The sequence below is a fragment of the Neltuma alba genome, unplaced genomic scaffold (assembly GCF_004799145.2).
Source record: "Neltuma alba isolate B1F8T4 unplaced genomic scaffold, ASM479914v2 tig00012148_pilon, whole genome shotgun sequence".
NCBI lineage: Eukaryota > Viridiplantae > Streptophyta > Magnoliopsida > Fabales > Fabaceae > Neltuma > Neltuma alba.
The window spans coordinates 464032-476535 of record NW_021636697.1 but is presented as its reverse complement, the minus strand read 5'-3'; the positions used below and the strand labels follow the sequence as shown (position 1 = coordinate 476535).

Here is a 12504-nt window from a genome sequence, read left to right as displayed (position 1 = left end):
GAGAAATCATAGCCAGTCAAAACTTATTTGTATCATTTGAACTATTAGAATTTTATCTTGAATATTTACTAAGAGTTTTTTTCATGCAAGATTACTTTTCTATACGTCACTTCTTATTAACTGTAACAGAATAATTGATATTTTATAATTAAGAAAATATATGGAAATCATTTTATTTCGTTTTCAGTGTAGCAATCTGGTTGTTTAATGTCGAATCTTATAATCATGGAGAAATCAAAAGATCAAGTCAAATTTATATGGAACCACATAATTCACCTGCCATGTAGAAAAACATGTTATATTATATTATAGACATAAAAATTCTTTTACACATGTATCCCTCCAAAGCATCAGTGAAGAACCTTCAGAACGATCGAGTGTTCTGGTACGGTACACTAACAGTAACAATATTTGATACGGCAATCATATCCATATTCCAAGGAGGAAAGAGGAACCTAACAGCCGATCTATGTAGCAAAATATGAACAGAGAATAACAAAATTATGCTGTGTATTACATCAAACAACATTGTTCGTGCCCATCATTTAGCAGTGCTTCTTACAGCCATTCCTTTTCCTCTTTTTACATTTTTTCCCACCCCTTTGTCTCCCCGTATTATACAGTTGCGCAGGGATAGAGTAAGAGAAGGAAGATATTTGATTTACCTTTACATATAAGCAAACTAATGAAAGAATCGCACTCATTGTCGCATGGAAAATATGAACTCAATGAGGCCAGCCCTGCAAAAATCATGTGAAATTTTATAGACGTTGTACAGAAATAAATATTGTTCATCGTCATTTAAAAAAAAAAAAATCAAGACCTTGTGATGAGGTCAGGAGGCGAAAGCAAAAAGCCTATCTGCTATACTTGTGCGGCAGATTGGACACTCATGACAAGCTAGTGAACAAGATTTACACACTGCAAAGTTACACAACAGGTTTGTAAGTAAAAGTATCAAGAACATTAGGTCAACAACAACAACAAAAAATTCAAGAACGTAAACCCAAAGAAACGACCAAACAACGTGAAGTAAATAGGCTTGGACTAATTAAGAAAACTTACGACAGAAGTGTCGGCATGGGAGAAGAATTGCTGCGGTCGGCGATTCAAAACATACTTTACAAACATGGGAATTGGCATCCCCGTTCCCGAGACTCTTGAGTTCTTTATCCTTCATCTCTTGCATGCGTGCCTGAAATCATAAGGTATAGATAACAACCGAATATAAAGATTATGTTGAAGATCGAGTTCGGCGATGTTAAGATCAGTTCACGTTTTCTACGATAGAAATGCTTCAGTAACTGTAGAAGTTTTTCACCTTAAGACGAACAACTAGGGGTTCTTCTGTGGAAACCTCATTTTCTGGTTTTGCTGCATCGAAAACCTGTTCTTTAGGAACGTTGTTAATTTCGACGCCATTTTCTTTGTCATCATTGATTTGTTCTGTCCCATCACCTTTCTGATCAGTGTTAGATTCTGGAACAGCAACCCCTTCTTTCTTTAACTTGGCAACAAGGACCCACATATTTGCTAGGTCATTCTCCAGAGCTTCTTCCCTTTTCTTAGCCTCTTCAATTTTTCTCCTGAACTCCTCTTCTAGGAATTCCTTCTCAGCTAATGCTGCCTCCAAAGACGCCTCTCGTTGTTTCCTAGCCTGTAGCTCCATCTTCAAGTCATCTGCATCTAGACTCCATGAATCAAAGTCGTCTAGAGCAGCTCCTGACATATCATTAGCACGGCTTGAAATCCTTCCCTTCCTACCAGATCTTGCGTCATTGTGCTTGCGGTTAACACCATTAACAGTTTGCAGAACAGAGCTTCTGGAGTTGGCCAGGTCACGAGCAGCCGTCAATTCTTTTTCCAATTTTGAGTTCTGTAATGAAAGGTTTGTCACTTCGTTAGCCAAATTCTTCAACTCCACAGCAGCAGCAGAGGCCAATTCTTTGGCATAAGAAGCTTCTTCAGAGAGTTTCTGATTCTGCACCCGCAGCCCACTGTTTTCTTCTGAAAGCTGAACTTGCTCTAGCTTTAGTTTTTCATTTTCAATCTCCTGTAAATGGGGGAGAAGAAGTGTCAATTATTTAGGAGGTTGGATAGAATGGAAAACTGTTAATTGGACGAGAAGAATAACCATATTGCTATGGTTCATGCTTCACACAGAATAGTATTCGCAATACAGTGTTCCACTTATGAAAGCCAATAGCAAGGCGGGATATATGAGAATCGTAGATTAGAAAATCATATTTTTAATACAAGCAGAGGAAGAAAGAAGAGAGAAACCACACACAGTCCGGTTGAAGTAAATAGCGGCACATATTGCATCTGACCAGTCAAGAGCACATACTTGGTGAAGCCTCTTTTAGCAAAGTTTTCAACCCCAAGAGTTAAAATTTTTAACGTCTCAAATACATTAATCGAAACTTTACACCGAAAGCACTTTTAAGCGTTTTAAGAAAAAGCCCATCCCATCTGGCACATGATCCATAAAGGCGTGCAGCTATAAAACCAAAAAATTCTAACATACCTGGGACTGAATTTTCTTTTTCAACTCATCTATGCGTTCGCCGGAGACAAACTGTTCAGAAGACAAAGTTAAACCACCACTGGCAGCTGCAGCCAGTTGCTGCTCTAGCAGCTTTACTTTTTCTTGCAATTCATTATTCTCAGAACACTGCCAACAACATTAGAACACGGAGGGAGGATATCAATTATCAATAGAAACAACTTAATTTAAAAAGATTCCTGCATCATCTTTGACTGAAATCAGCTTTATTAGTTAACGAAAAAGGAAAAAGGTACGTCAGCAACATAAAGGAATTTATACCTTATTATTAAGCTGCTCCTGAAGGACCCGGTTGTCCGCAGATTTTAGCTATAAAAATTTTAACAGAGGTTATTAAAATAAAATGAGGAACGCCAATAACCAAAATAAAAATTTACAACATACAGGACATAGAAAATGTTGTCCGTAAATATTAGTGGCGGAAAATTCAGCACGCTCAGAAACATATTTATGACTCTAGAAACACCCCAATGTAGCTAAAATGGTACCTACCTCCAGCTCAAAGGCCTTTTCATTACACTGAGTCATTAATCTTGTGATAGTCTGTTACAATACAAAAACGAAATAAAATAAATGACTTTATCTAACCATTTGCAAGAATATGCAGCCTTCATAACTAAAAGAATACATGAGAACATAAATGCAAACCGTACCTGTTGCATTTCAACCAGTGATGCATTAGACATTGCAGCTTCACTACTCTCAGTTATTCTTTGTTCTAACACTCTCATCTGCTTCCTTTTTTCCAGGATGTCATGTTCCAGGTTCTCAATCTGTAATCATAATTCAAATTTTCTATGTAAAAGGCTTCAAAGCACATACGAACTCCAGGTCCAAAAAAAAAAAAAAAAGCACATACAAACAGATATCAGCAATACTAGTAGTATAGCACTTTTACAAGAGGCTAGGATGGCCTTTTTTCTTCAAATATGAACCACATAATAGTTGCGCAGAAGATGTTGAAAAGAAAATCCAGAGTAAAGGACTCTAGAATCCTGGTTGTCCATTAACATGGCCCTTCTGTGCCTTATTAAAGTGTATTAAACCATGCCTCTAGTATTAGTAATCACACCAAACAGAATTCATCAAAGTTCACTAGAAAAGAAAAAAGAAGGATGAAAGAGGTATCAACAAACCAGTAAATTGTGTGTTTCAAGGTCAGACTTGGGCTAATAAAGAAGTACAATTCGTATGCACACTACATCTACATAATGCGAGTGCAGCATAATTGGAATGCAGGGCAGAATACCTGAGTTTTGTAGCTTTCAGGATCATTTACAGACTGCTCCATCAAGCGCCTCAGAGTGCTGGTATTAAAAGCAATATCTCCAGCAAGCATCTTGACTTGCTCTACTAGAAGATCCATCTGATCAGACATCGTCATGCCTCCCTACAATTGCATAAATAGTCAACATAAAGATTATAGATTATTACTCTATCTTAAATTAACCAACCAATGAAAGTGCACAACCGAAACGAAATACAATTACACCTATATGGTACCAAGAATACTGTGAATTAGAAACATTAGAACGACTTCAGTGCAATGAACATGGAATTCTGAGAGTGACAAGTGATAAATGATACAGAAGGGATGGTGCGTTACTATTTCTATCAATGCATATTTTACTGACAAAGAGAGATGAAAGTAACAAAACACGCCAGGAAATGATAACTTTAAAAGTAATCAACTTAGCTTCCCTATATTTAGCTTTGCCATTATAACTGTCACGTAATTACCCTTGCGATAATGAATATCATCCTATTTTGGACTTATTATCACCTCCACTAAGGTCGTTTAGCATTTTCTGCACACATTCTATATTTGCCCAGTTTAAATGCTTCGTACTAAACATCACTTTTCACTATATCTCTGTCGAGCCATTATTTCCCTCAAATTTGGCTAATATGATATATTTCATAGCATCTGGCCCTGGATACTTGAACTTGGAAACTTAATGATCTGCACCTCTAGTCCAATCACTTAGAGCATTCATGTCGATAACAGGCAAAGATCAAGGGATTTAATGAGAATAAATCTTGCAGGCTAATTATCAGGTTTCCAATATATATAACTAGAGACAGGACTAATATGTTTTGTAACAATAAAAGCGGTTAATCTCCACCTCGTTGCTTGTTGTTTTACTCATTTGACTCAAACTTGTGTCATGCAAATTAGGTAATAAGACGGCAGAAATAAATAAGTCATGAATTTACCGCAGGAAGCTTTGTTCCGCTGATTAGTTCCCCAGCTTGTGTTGCTTCAGTAACAATACTACTTGCTGAGGAAAGCTCTTCATTCCATCTGCTTGATGACCTTCTATGTTTACTGTCATGAGATAGGTCTGATGACATTCCAGAAGCATCTTTCTGACACTCACTTTCAATCAACAGAGACCCATCACGTTGGACTTCATATTTCTGGGGAAAAAGTGAAAAAAAAAAAATATTAACATGTTTCAACACTATAATGAAAATGATAGCAACACAATAGAAGGCTCACTAAGTATAAAACTCTTATAAATGATGGATATTGTAAACCAGAGAAAGCTAGAAAAATTATACGGCCAAACTCTGACCCCGTAATAGATGAAACAATCACTACTTGGCTGTTTAGAAAGAAAAAAGAAAAAGAAAGAAAGAAAGAAAAGAACCAAGCGGTGAACAGCAGAAAAACTTAGTCTGTTGGCTATGGAAATTTATAGTATTGCATAGTAGTACTTTATGCATTAAAATTCTGAATAACAGTGGAATAGAATCTCCAGTGTAATATTGAAGGGGGTACTAACATCATCCTCGCCAGCAGATAGACTTCGCTGGTGGCCGGGAATATCAGGTAGATATCCAGGAATTGTGTTCTTTGAAGAAACAAGAATGAGCTTCGTTAGCCTTTGGATCCTACTCATAAGGGCAGCCTTGGCGTCCTCCTCTTCCTCTAATCTTGATTGCATTTTAACTTGACCTTCCTCCAACTACTTATACAAAGGCACAGCATGAGAACAGATGTAGTCCGGTTGCACAACCACAAATTCCAGTGCAACAATCAGAATACAAAATAGAATTCAGGAAAGCTAAAAACCTTCTGCTTTAAGGTCAGTATCTCCTCATGGTTGACGCCAGCTAGCATGCCCTTCCTTAGTTGATCAAGTTCTTGCTTGAGGATTGAAATTTCCCTTTGGTATTTCTTAATCAGGGATTTTTCATCAATGATCTGTTCAGGAAATAGTTTCAGAGAGAATCAGGGACCTCAAGTGCATGCTATTGGACTTGCCACAGTATAGTTAATTAGTAGCATTAACCAAACCTTATTACGTGAGGCATAGATTTCTACTCGCTTAGCCCGGCTAGCAAACTTCAAGGTATTATGGGTTTCCTCCATGTTACTGGATGCCGGAGTAACTGTGCATATAAGCTGAAGTTTGCATGTCAGAAAATATGTTAAGAAGGTACTCAAGCTGGCAGTCTATTACCCATTTTTCACTTATATCCATCCATACATCGGAAGGAAACAAAACACAAAACATGAAAAATCGCTGCGGCATTTAAGTAGCACACTGCTCGTGTGTGGGATACCAAATTTTGGCCATTATATTTAGCTCATAAAAAATTTTGACTATCTGATTTGACCATAAAAATGCACTAAAAGTAGAATCACAAACTCACCGAAACGTGGCCACGTCCACCAAGTGAAGACTGCAAGAGGCGGGTAAGCTTTGAATCTCGATATGGAACATGTGATGCTTTTCCCTCACTCAATTTACCTATAACCTTAACAAAAACAGAAATAAAATGAAGGCATCAATTCAAATTCGTTCCTCTCCCCGAGAAAACATTTCAACTAAGGTGTGCATATTCTTTCCATTAACCAAACCATAATGGAAAAGTTTTTTACCACAAAGCAAAAGTGTTATTCAATAGTTGACTCGGCGAGACAAATTATCATTTAATTGACAAATTAACACACTTAAATCCACCAAATTTATTCTTTCTGCTCCCCCACCCCCCAAAAAAACCAAAAAAAAAAAAAAACAAAAAAAAGTCACATGCGTAGATTTCTTTTTTAGACATTTGCTTCATCCTTTGCCAAAAAGGAAAAAACTGCAAACTATACATATGGAACATCTGGTGTCCAAACGAAATGCTGTAACACAACTCCAAGTAACAAAAATACACAAATTGTACACTTACAGTTCCAAGTGTTAGAAGACTTTTGTTTATATAAGATCCTTCTTTTCTTCTAAGTCCAGTTGTTTCAGTTTTTGAGCTCTCAGATCCAGCCAAATCAATCAAGTTCTGATTGAGGGAAACGAGCAAAAAAATTAGAAGAGATATCCAACACATAAAAATATGACAATTTCGGGAAGAAAACCAAAAGTTTTCACCATACCAGCTGGGAAAAGATCACTCCATCATAATCATCACCATGTGCGCTGCTTTCAATCATCTACAAATGCATTAGAAAATCAATGTTAGAAAATTTCACTCCCAAGAATTAGCACAAGACATTTTAGTCACACAGACATGCAAGTGAGCTTGTCGAGCAGTTAGCACCAGCACATGCTCAAATGCAACTTATTCATTCAAAAACTGAAAGAGACGTCTTGGGCGGAGACTTGTAATATTTTTTTCTTGAATAATATGAATAATGGCGCAAAAAGGGAATATTTGGACACCAAACTTTTAATGCTACCACATCAAGAATGTTTACCAGTGTAAAAATTGTGTGACTTCGGCTGCTAAAGAGATTAAAATTGTTAGATCCAACATGACGATGCTCTGCGTTAAACAACAAGCTTGACAAATTATGATAATCCAACAAGTATTCACAATTGCTGTATCAAAACAAGGAAAATGTATGAATATTATCTACACACAGACACCTTCTCCAGCAGCAATGAAGGAAAGTGCATGCCCTGGTGACAAGACAACTTCTTCCTTTATTCCTTCAACATAAGTGCCCTGAAATACAACCAAAACATATATAATCGCTTGTGTCTAGAATGGCTTAGAAAGGAAATAAGGGAAATATTCTAAAGAATGACAGTTCAAAACCAATAATGATTTCCTAGATTCTCCTCAAATAACAAGGTTTATTATAACTTTTTTGAAATTCTAATACAATGAGAATCCCATTGACCAAAATTGATGCGGTACATAATAGGGGTGTGAGAAAGAAAGAATCTAACGCCTCAATTGATCAGTGATCAATTTATTATCGACACAGTAAAGCCAATTTTTTAAAGTTGATGTTCCTGCATGGATCTTGTATTCTGGAGGCAAATGAGAATATATATGGAAGAATGCCTTTGAGGAGACCAATGAAAACAAAAAAGGTTGGAACCTGTGCATCTTCTCTAACACGCAAATTTTGGCCAGTTGGATCGAGCAAATCATTTATCACCTGATTCCAAGCCAAAACAGCATCGCAAGTAAAAATGTATATATTAAAACAGGAAATGGTGAAATGAATAAATAAATAAATACAACATAATCTAGCATGCACGATGTGATAATCAGTGCTGTAAAGTTGTAGGGGCTTAATATTAATAGTGAGTATATCCAAGTCAACATAGTATCTCAGTCACATTTAAATGTGTGTGTGTGTGTGTGAATCAAAGCAACGAAGCATAAAGATGATGTAAACAAGGTTTTGTGTTTTACCTCATTGTAGATTTCTAAATAGGACACTCGGAGAAGAAACTCTCTTCCTGGAGTCTACAGCATAAAGCATACATTTAATCAACAAGAATGAGATCACTTCCACAATCACTTTAAGTTGAAGGAATGAATAAAAGATAAATCACAGACAATTACCAAGATATCTAAATTAAGCATAAGGACTAAACAAGGGAGAAAAGAAACAGAACTGTATCCAAGACAATCAAAAGGGGAATAGCACAGCAAAGTGCAAAAGAACTACCAAGGGCCAATTCAACTCAAGACCTTCAGTTTTGAAAACTTATAAATTGCTTCATTATAATCCCCAACGCTCCTGTCACACAAAAATCTTCTGGACCCAAAGTGTAGATAAAGCATAGGCACAATATACCTTGTGCTGAAACTTAACCTCGAATAAGATAATGGAGAGCACCATAAATTAAACTCTTCACTAACTGATTATAAAGGCTCTAACATGATGTAAGGAACCAATTCAATTCTAAAAATAGAATGTTGAGTGAAAACTGATAAATAGTTTCATTATAGTCAATGCCAAGGACAATTACAAAGACATTGTTATGTTTGCACTTCAAACCATAACATAAAGAACATTGCTACGCAGTCATTTGGAGATAAGCATCACAGGTAAACAACGCAATTGACAACACTTACATCTTGGATAATGCTGAATACATCTTTTATAGCCAATGGTATGATACCAGGAGAATGTTGATCTCCCTGCGCATATATGTTACAATTGCAAATATAAATCACAATTAACATTAACATATCATAAGCACAAATTGTTACGAGAAGGAAGCAAGAGAAGTTAAGGCGTGAAAACTGACAAGAATTTAAAGTCCACCAAATATTTGCTTGCTAAAGCATGATATCATCACCAGATGTAAGGTTTCAGCCTAAGATGCCTAAAACATAAACTTAGGACCTTCCTTCACAGCCCACCTATTGTCACGCAAATGTCAGTCATACTCTGAGTGGCACCATTGGCCTGAGAGGATTTCCTATCACTGATAATTATGCAAATGGACACCATAGAGCATGGTACCACTAAGAACATTTGGTAGAAATTGAGCAAATTCATTGCATCATGCTTAAAATTATTGACTAAAGATAAAAATGGAAACTGTTAGTACTGCTGGCCAAACTACATGTACCAGAAACTGAACATTCTACACTAAAAAAGAGAGATAAGTGACTGCTAGATTAACGTTCGAACTAGGGTTCCAATTTCACAAGTGTCAGCTCAAGTATGCAATTCTGTTGCTGAAGCTTGTTGACAATAGAATACAATGCCTTTGTTTATATAATAAAATGATACCATCAGTGGTTGTTTCCTCTAGATTTTACTATCGATTAGGCTCTACCAAAGTGATCTGTTAAGTATCTTCCTCCCCAACATGAGGTAGTGCTAAATTGCAAATTCTTTAATGCACAACCTCTGTCGCAGGAAACGACTTTAATCAGCCTCACTAGATCATAAGACAGAAACTACATCCAGCACTAATCTTCTGAAGCTACCCTCAGATTCAACGAGAGTGGGAAGATATCCTATTATTTGCATTCTTCTTGTCAAGAAAAGTAACAAAAATTGATGTTATATGTTACAGACGTAATAGTGATGTGGGATATGTGCTGCCGTGTTAGAAGAAACCGTCGAATCAGCACAAAACAAATAACTTGATGGCACAAAAATCAATTGAATAGCTCTTCAATATGTTCGTAATCTAAATGACATACATTGAAATGCAATAATGATGTGGTGCACAACATTTTCATATTCAGTATAAAACTAAAAGAAAAGGGAAGGGAAGATTTGCATCAGGCTAACAAACGCCACTTACATGCATAGTATGTGTTTTACCGCTACTCGTCACACCATAAGCAAATACAGTTCCTGCGATGTTCGGGTTAAATAACATTTAGAATTCAACTAGCTCGATCCATTATAAGTGCTAAATTTGACTTTGTCCACACATTAATAGTAGTTTCGGGAGCAGTCAAGAGACAGACATTACATACCGTTGACGCCTTCCATGGCAGCCTTTACAACGGGTTTGGCCGCTACTTCATACACCTCATCTGAGGTCGTATGCGGTCCAAAAACTCTATCTGCCATAGTTAAATCATTTCAAAATCCCAAAATCAATGTTCTATATTTCTACAAGTAATGCAACTTGATCGTAAATTTGCCAGTAGACATCTAACTGCTTTCTATGAATACACCGCAAAATTACTGCATAGAGATATAGTAAGACGACAAAATAAGCAGCATGAAGAACAATACCGAATGCATAAAAAGTAGCTGGATTGTACTCATTCCTCACTATCTTATCACCGTCTGCATACCACGCGATCTCATCCCCTATTTGATACTCCCTCTCACTGCAACCAAATGCCCCAAAATCGAACTGCTCAATCACATTTATAGCAAATAATGAAATTCTAACATCAAAAGATTCAATCTCTCCTTCTTCCACTGCCAATGGATCTGATACCACAACCTCAGATCTAAGCATTACCTCAATGGTCTAAACCGAATCGTCACCGAAATGCTATCCCCTGACCTCGGCGTATCCACAGGCTCGGTAATCAGTTCTTCCGTTCCGAACCCAACAGGAGAAGGACTACCATAGCCGGGCGGACCACAATACATTGACTCACTTCGACCACGACTTGGAGTCATGGATCGGCCAGAGTTGAAAAATGACGATGCAGAAGAAGAGCAGGAGCGAGGCATTAACCTGCCACTCATGAAGGACGAAGATGAGGAAGTGGACGAGTAAGGAGTCGATGATTTCCGATGCGAAAATGGGGAGCTGCTCCTAGCTCGTGAGGATGAGGCCATCTAGTTCGCTCACCGAGGTGATGACTCAGCTGAAACCAGCAAAAAAATGAGAGGAAGGGAAGAGGGGAAAAAAAGGGAAGGAGAGGAAGAGAATGTGTCAGAACGCTCACATGGCTATACAAACAAAAGCGAAGAACATTTGGCACCCTCTCGTTTTTCCTGCTTCCTTCCTTGCTTGCTTCCTTTGACTCCCTTTAAGATATTATTCTGTGAGGCAAACAGAGAGAAACACGAGAGGAGAAAGTGAGATTGTTTCGTCTTCTTTAAGACAAAGACAGTTGCTGAGTGAAGATGAAGATCAATAACTGGTGAGAGAGAGGGCGATAGAATGGAGAAGGTGGTCTGAATTTAAATTTGTCTTTAATTTTGAAGTGTTGTGCCATTTACCATTTTAATGGGAGAAGCAGAACATTGAAATGTCAGCCGTATATATTATTTTGGTATTTCAATCAATGAATACTGTTATATTTAAAGTTTAGTTTGCCGAAAGTTGAAGTCAGCCACAAGGATTATAATTGGAAAATAGTGAAGGAATAATCAAATTGAATTTTTTTTAGGACTAAAAACATGAGAGATTAATTATTTACTGGGATTTTCCGGATGACGACATGGCGGGGGAGGCGTTGAGGAGTTTAATTTGAACTGGGAGAGGCCCCCCCGCTCATCGACGATAATGGAGAGAAAAGTCTTTGAAAAAAAGCATGTTTGAGCGGGAATAACAGCGGCCGCCGATCCGGACAAACTCGAAATAAAAACAAAAATTGTACAAAACAAAAACCGATTCTGGAAAAAAAAATTGATCTCGGCTCCCACGACGCCTACTCGCGGTGTGAAGAAAACGAGACCTACTCGCGGTCAGAGAGCGACAGCTGGTGAATCGGGGCATTTTGGTCATTCAGTGTTACTTAAATAAATGGAAAGATGATGGTAAGATCGGGGAGGGGAGAGAAACTGTCGAAAAGTGTTGGATTGGAGGATGGATAGGCAGGCATCAGGTTGCGTAGTGGGTACAGTACATTTCTCAGAGAATTGACCACGCCATTTGGGAGGAGAGATAGGGGAATGGGAGTCAAGGTGTCTGCGATCTTTATAACATATTAACACTATGCGTGTTCATTTTTGAAGCATCGTGGACTTAAATCAAAATATGAATTTATCAAGTACTTCAAGTATTCCGGTCAAAAAAAAAAAAAGTACTTCAAGTATAAATATAAACAGGTGTGGTTAATTACGGGTAATATAGATGTTGCTTGCTAGGTGTTTTGTGTTATTTAAGAAAAATTAATCTTGTTTTTCTTATAATTGTGGTTTAGTTATAACTCATTGTTAAAATTTAACTTGAATATATGAATTCAATACTGTGGTTTTAACTCAATCATAATTCCCCTATAAATTTCAACCGGATACGACTCGG

General features: G+C 37.3%; 1 protein-coding gene across 1 annotated transcript; it reads right to left on the bottom strand.

Annotated features, from left to right (window-relative positions):
- Window positions 1–284: 284 nt before the first annotated feature.
- LOC114723650 (kinesin-like protein KIN-7D, mitochondrial) lies at window positions 285–11427 on the bottom strand. The gene is made up of 26 exons (XM_028909863.1): window positions 11201–11427; window positions 10765–11119; window positions 10530–10627; window positions 10265–10354; window positions 10087–10139; window positions 8897–8962; window positions 8228–8281; window positions 7908–7967; window positions 7447–7525; window positions 7275–7342; window positions 6954–7010; window positions 6755–6859; window positions 6230–6334; window positions 5871–5978; window positions 5646–5777; window positions 5356–5538; window positions 4784–4987; window positions 3816–3956; window positions 3220–3339; window positions 3059–3109; window positions 2828–2875; window positions 2528–2674; window positions 1322–2053; window positions 1066–1195; window positions 824–921; window positions 285–740 (listed from the first exon to the last, which is right to left on the bottom strand). Exons 2-25 carry the CDS (start codon window positions 11088–11090, stop codon window positions 836–838), a joined length of 3243 nt encoding a protein of 1080 aa, XP_028765696.1. The 5' UTR covers window positions 11091–11119; window positions 11201–11427; the 3' UTR covers window positions 285–740; window positions 824–835.
- Between the last annotated feature and the right edge of the window lie 1077 nt (window positions 11428–12504).

What these genes read in the sequence shown, in the direction of transcription:
- LOC114723650 (XM_028909863.1), bottom strand. Translation starts at nt 11,090, where the DNA reads ATGGCCTCATCCTCACGAGCTAGGAGCAGCTCCCCATTTTCGCATCGG. An exon ending in GTGTTAGAGAAGATGCACAG is followed by an intron (nt 7,526 to 7,907) that starts GTTCCAACCTTT and finishes GTTGTATTTCAG; the next exon opens with GGCACTTATGTTGAAGGAAT. An exon ending in CCCTAGTTGTTCGTCTTAAG is followed by an intron (nt 1,196 to 1,321) that starts GTGAAAAACTTC and finishes TTATGATTTCAG; the next exon opens with GCACGCATGCAAGAGATGAA.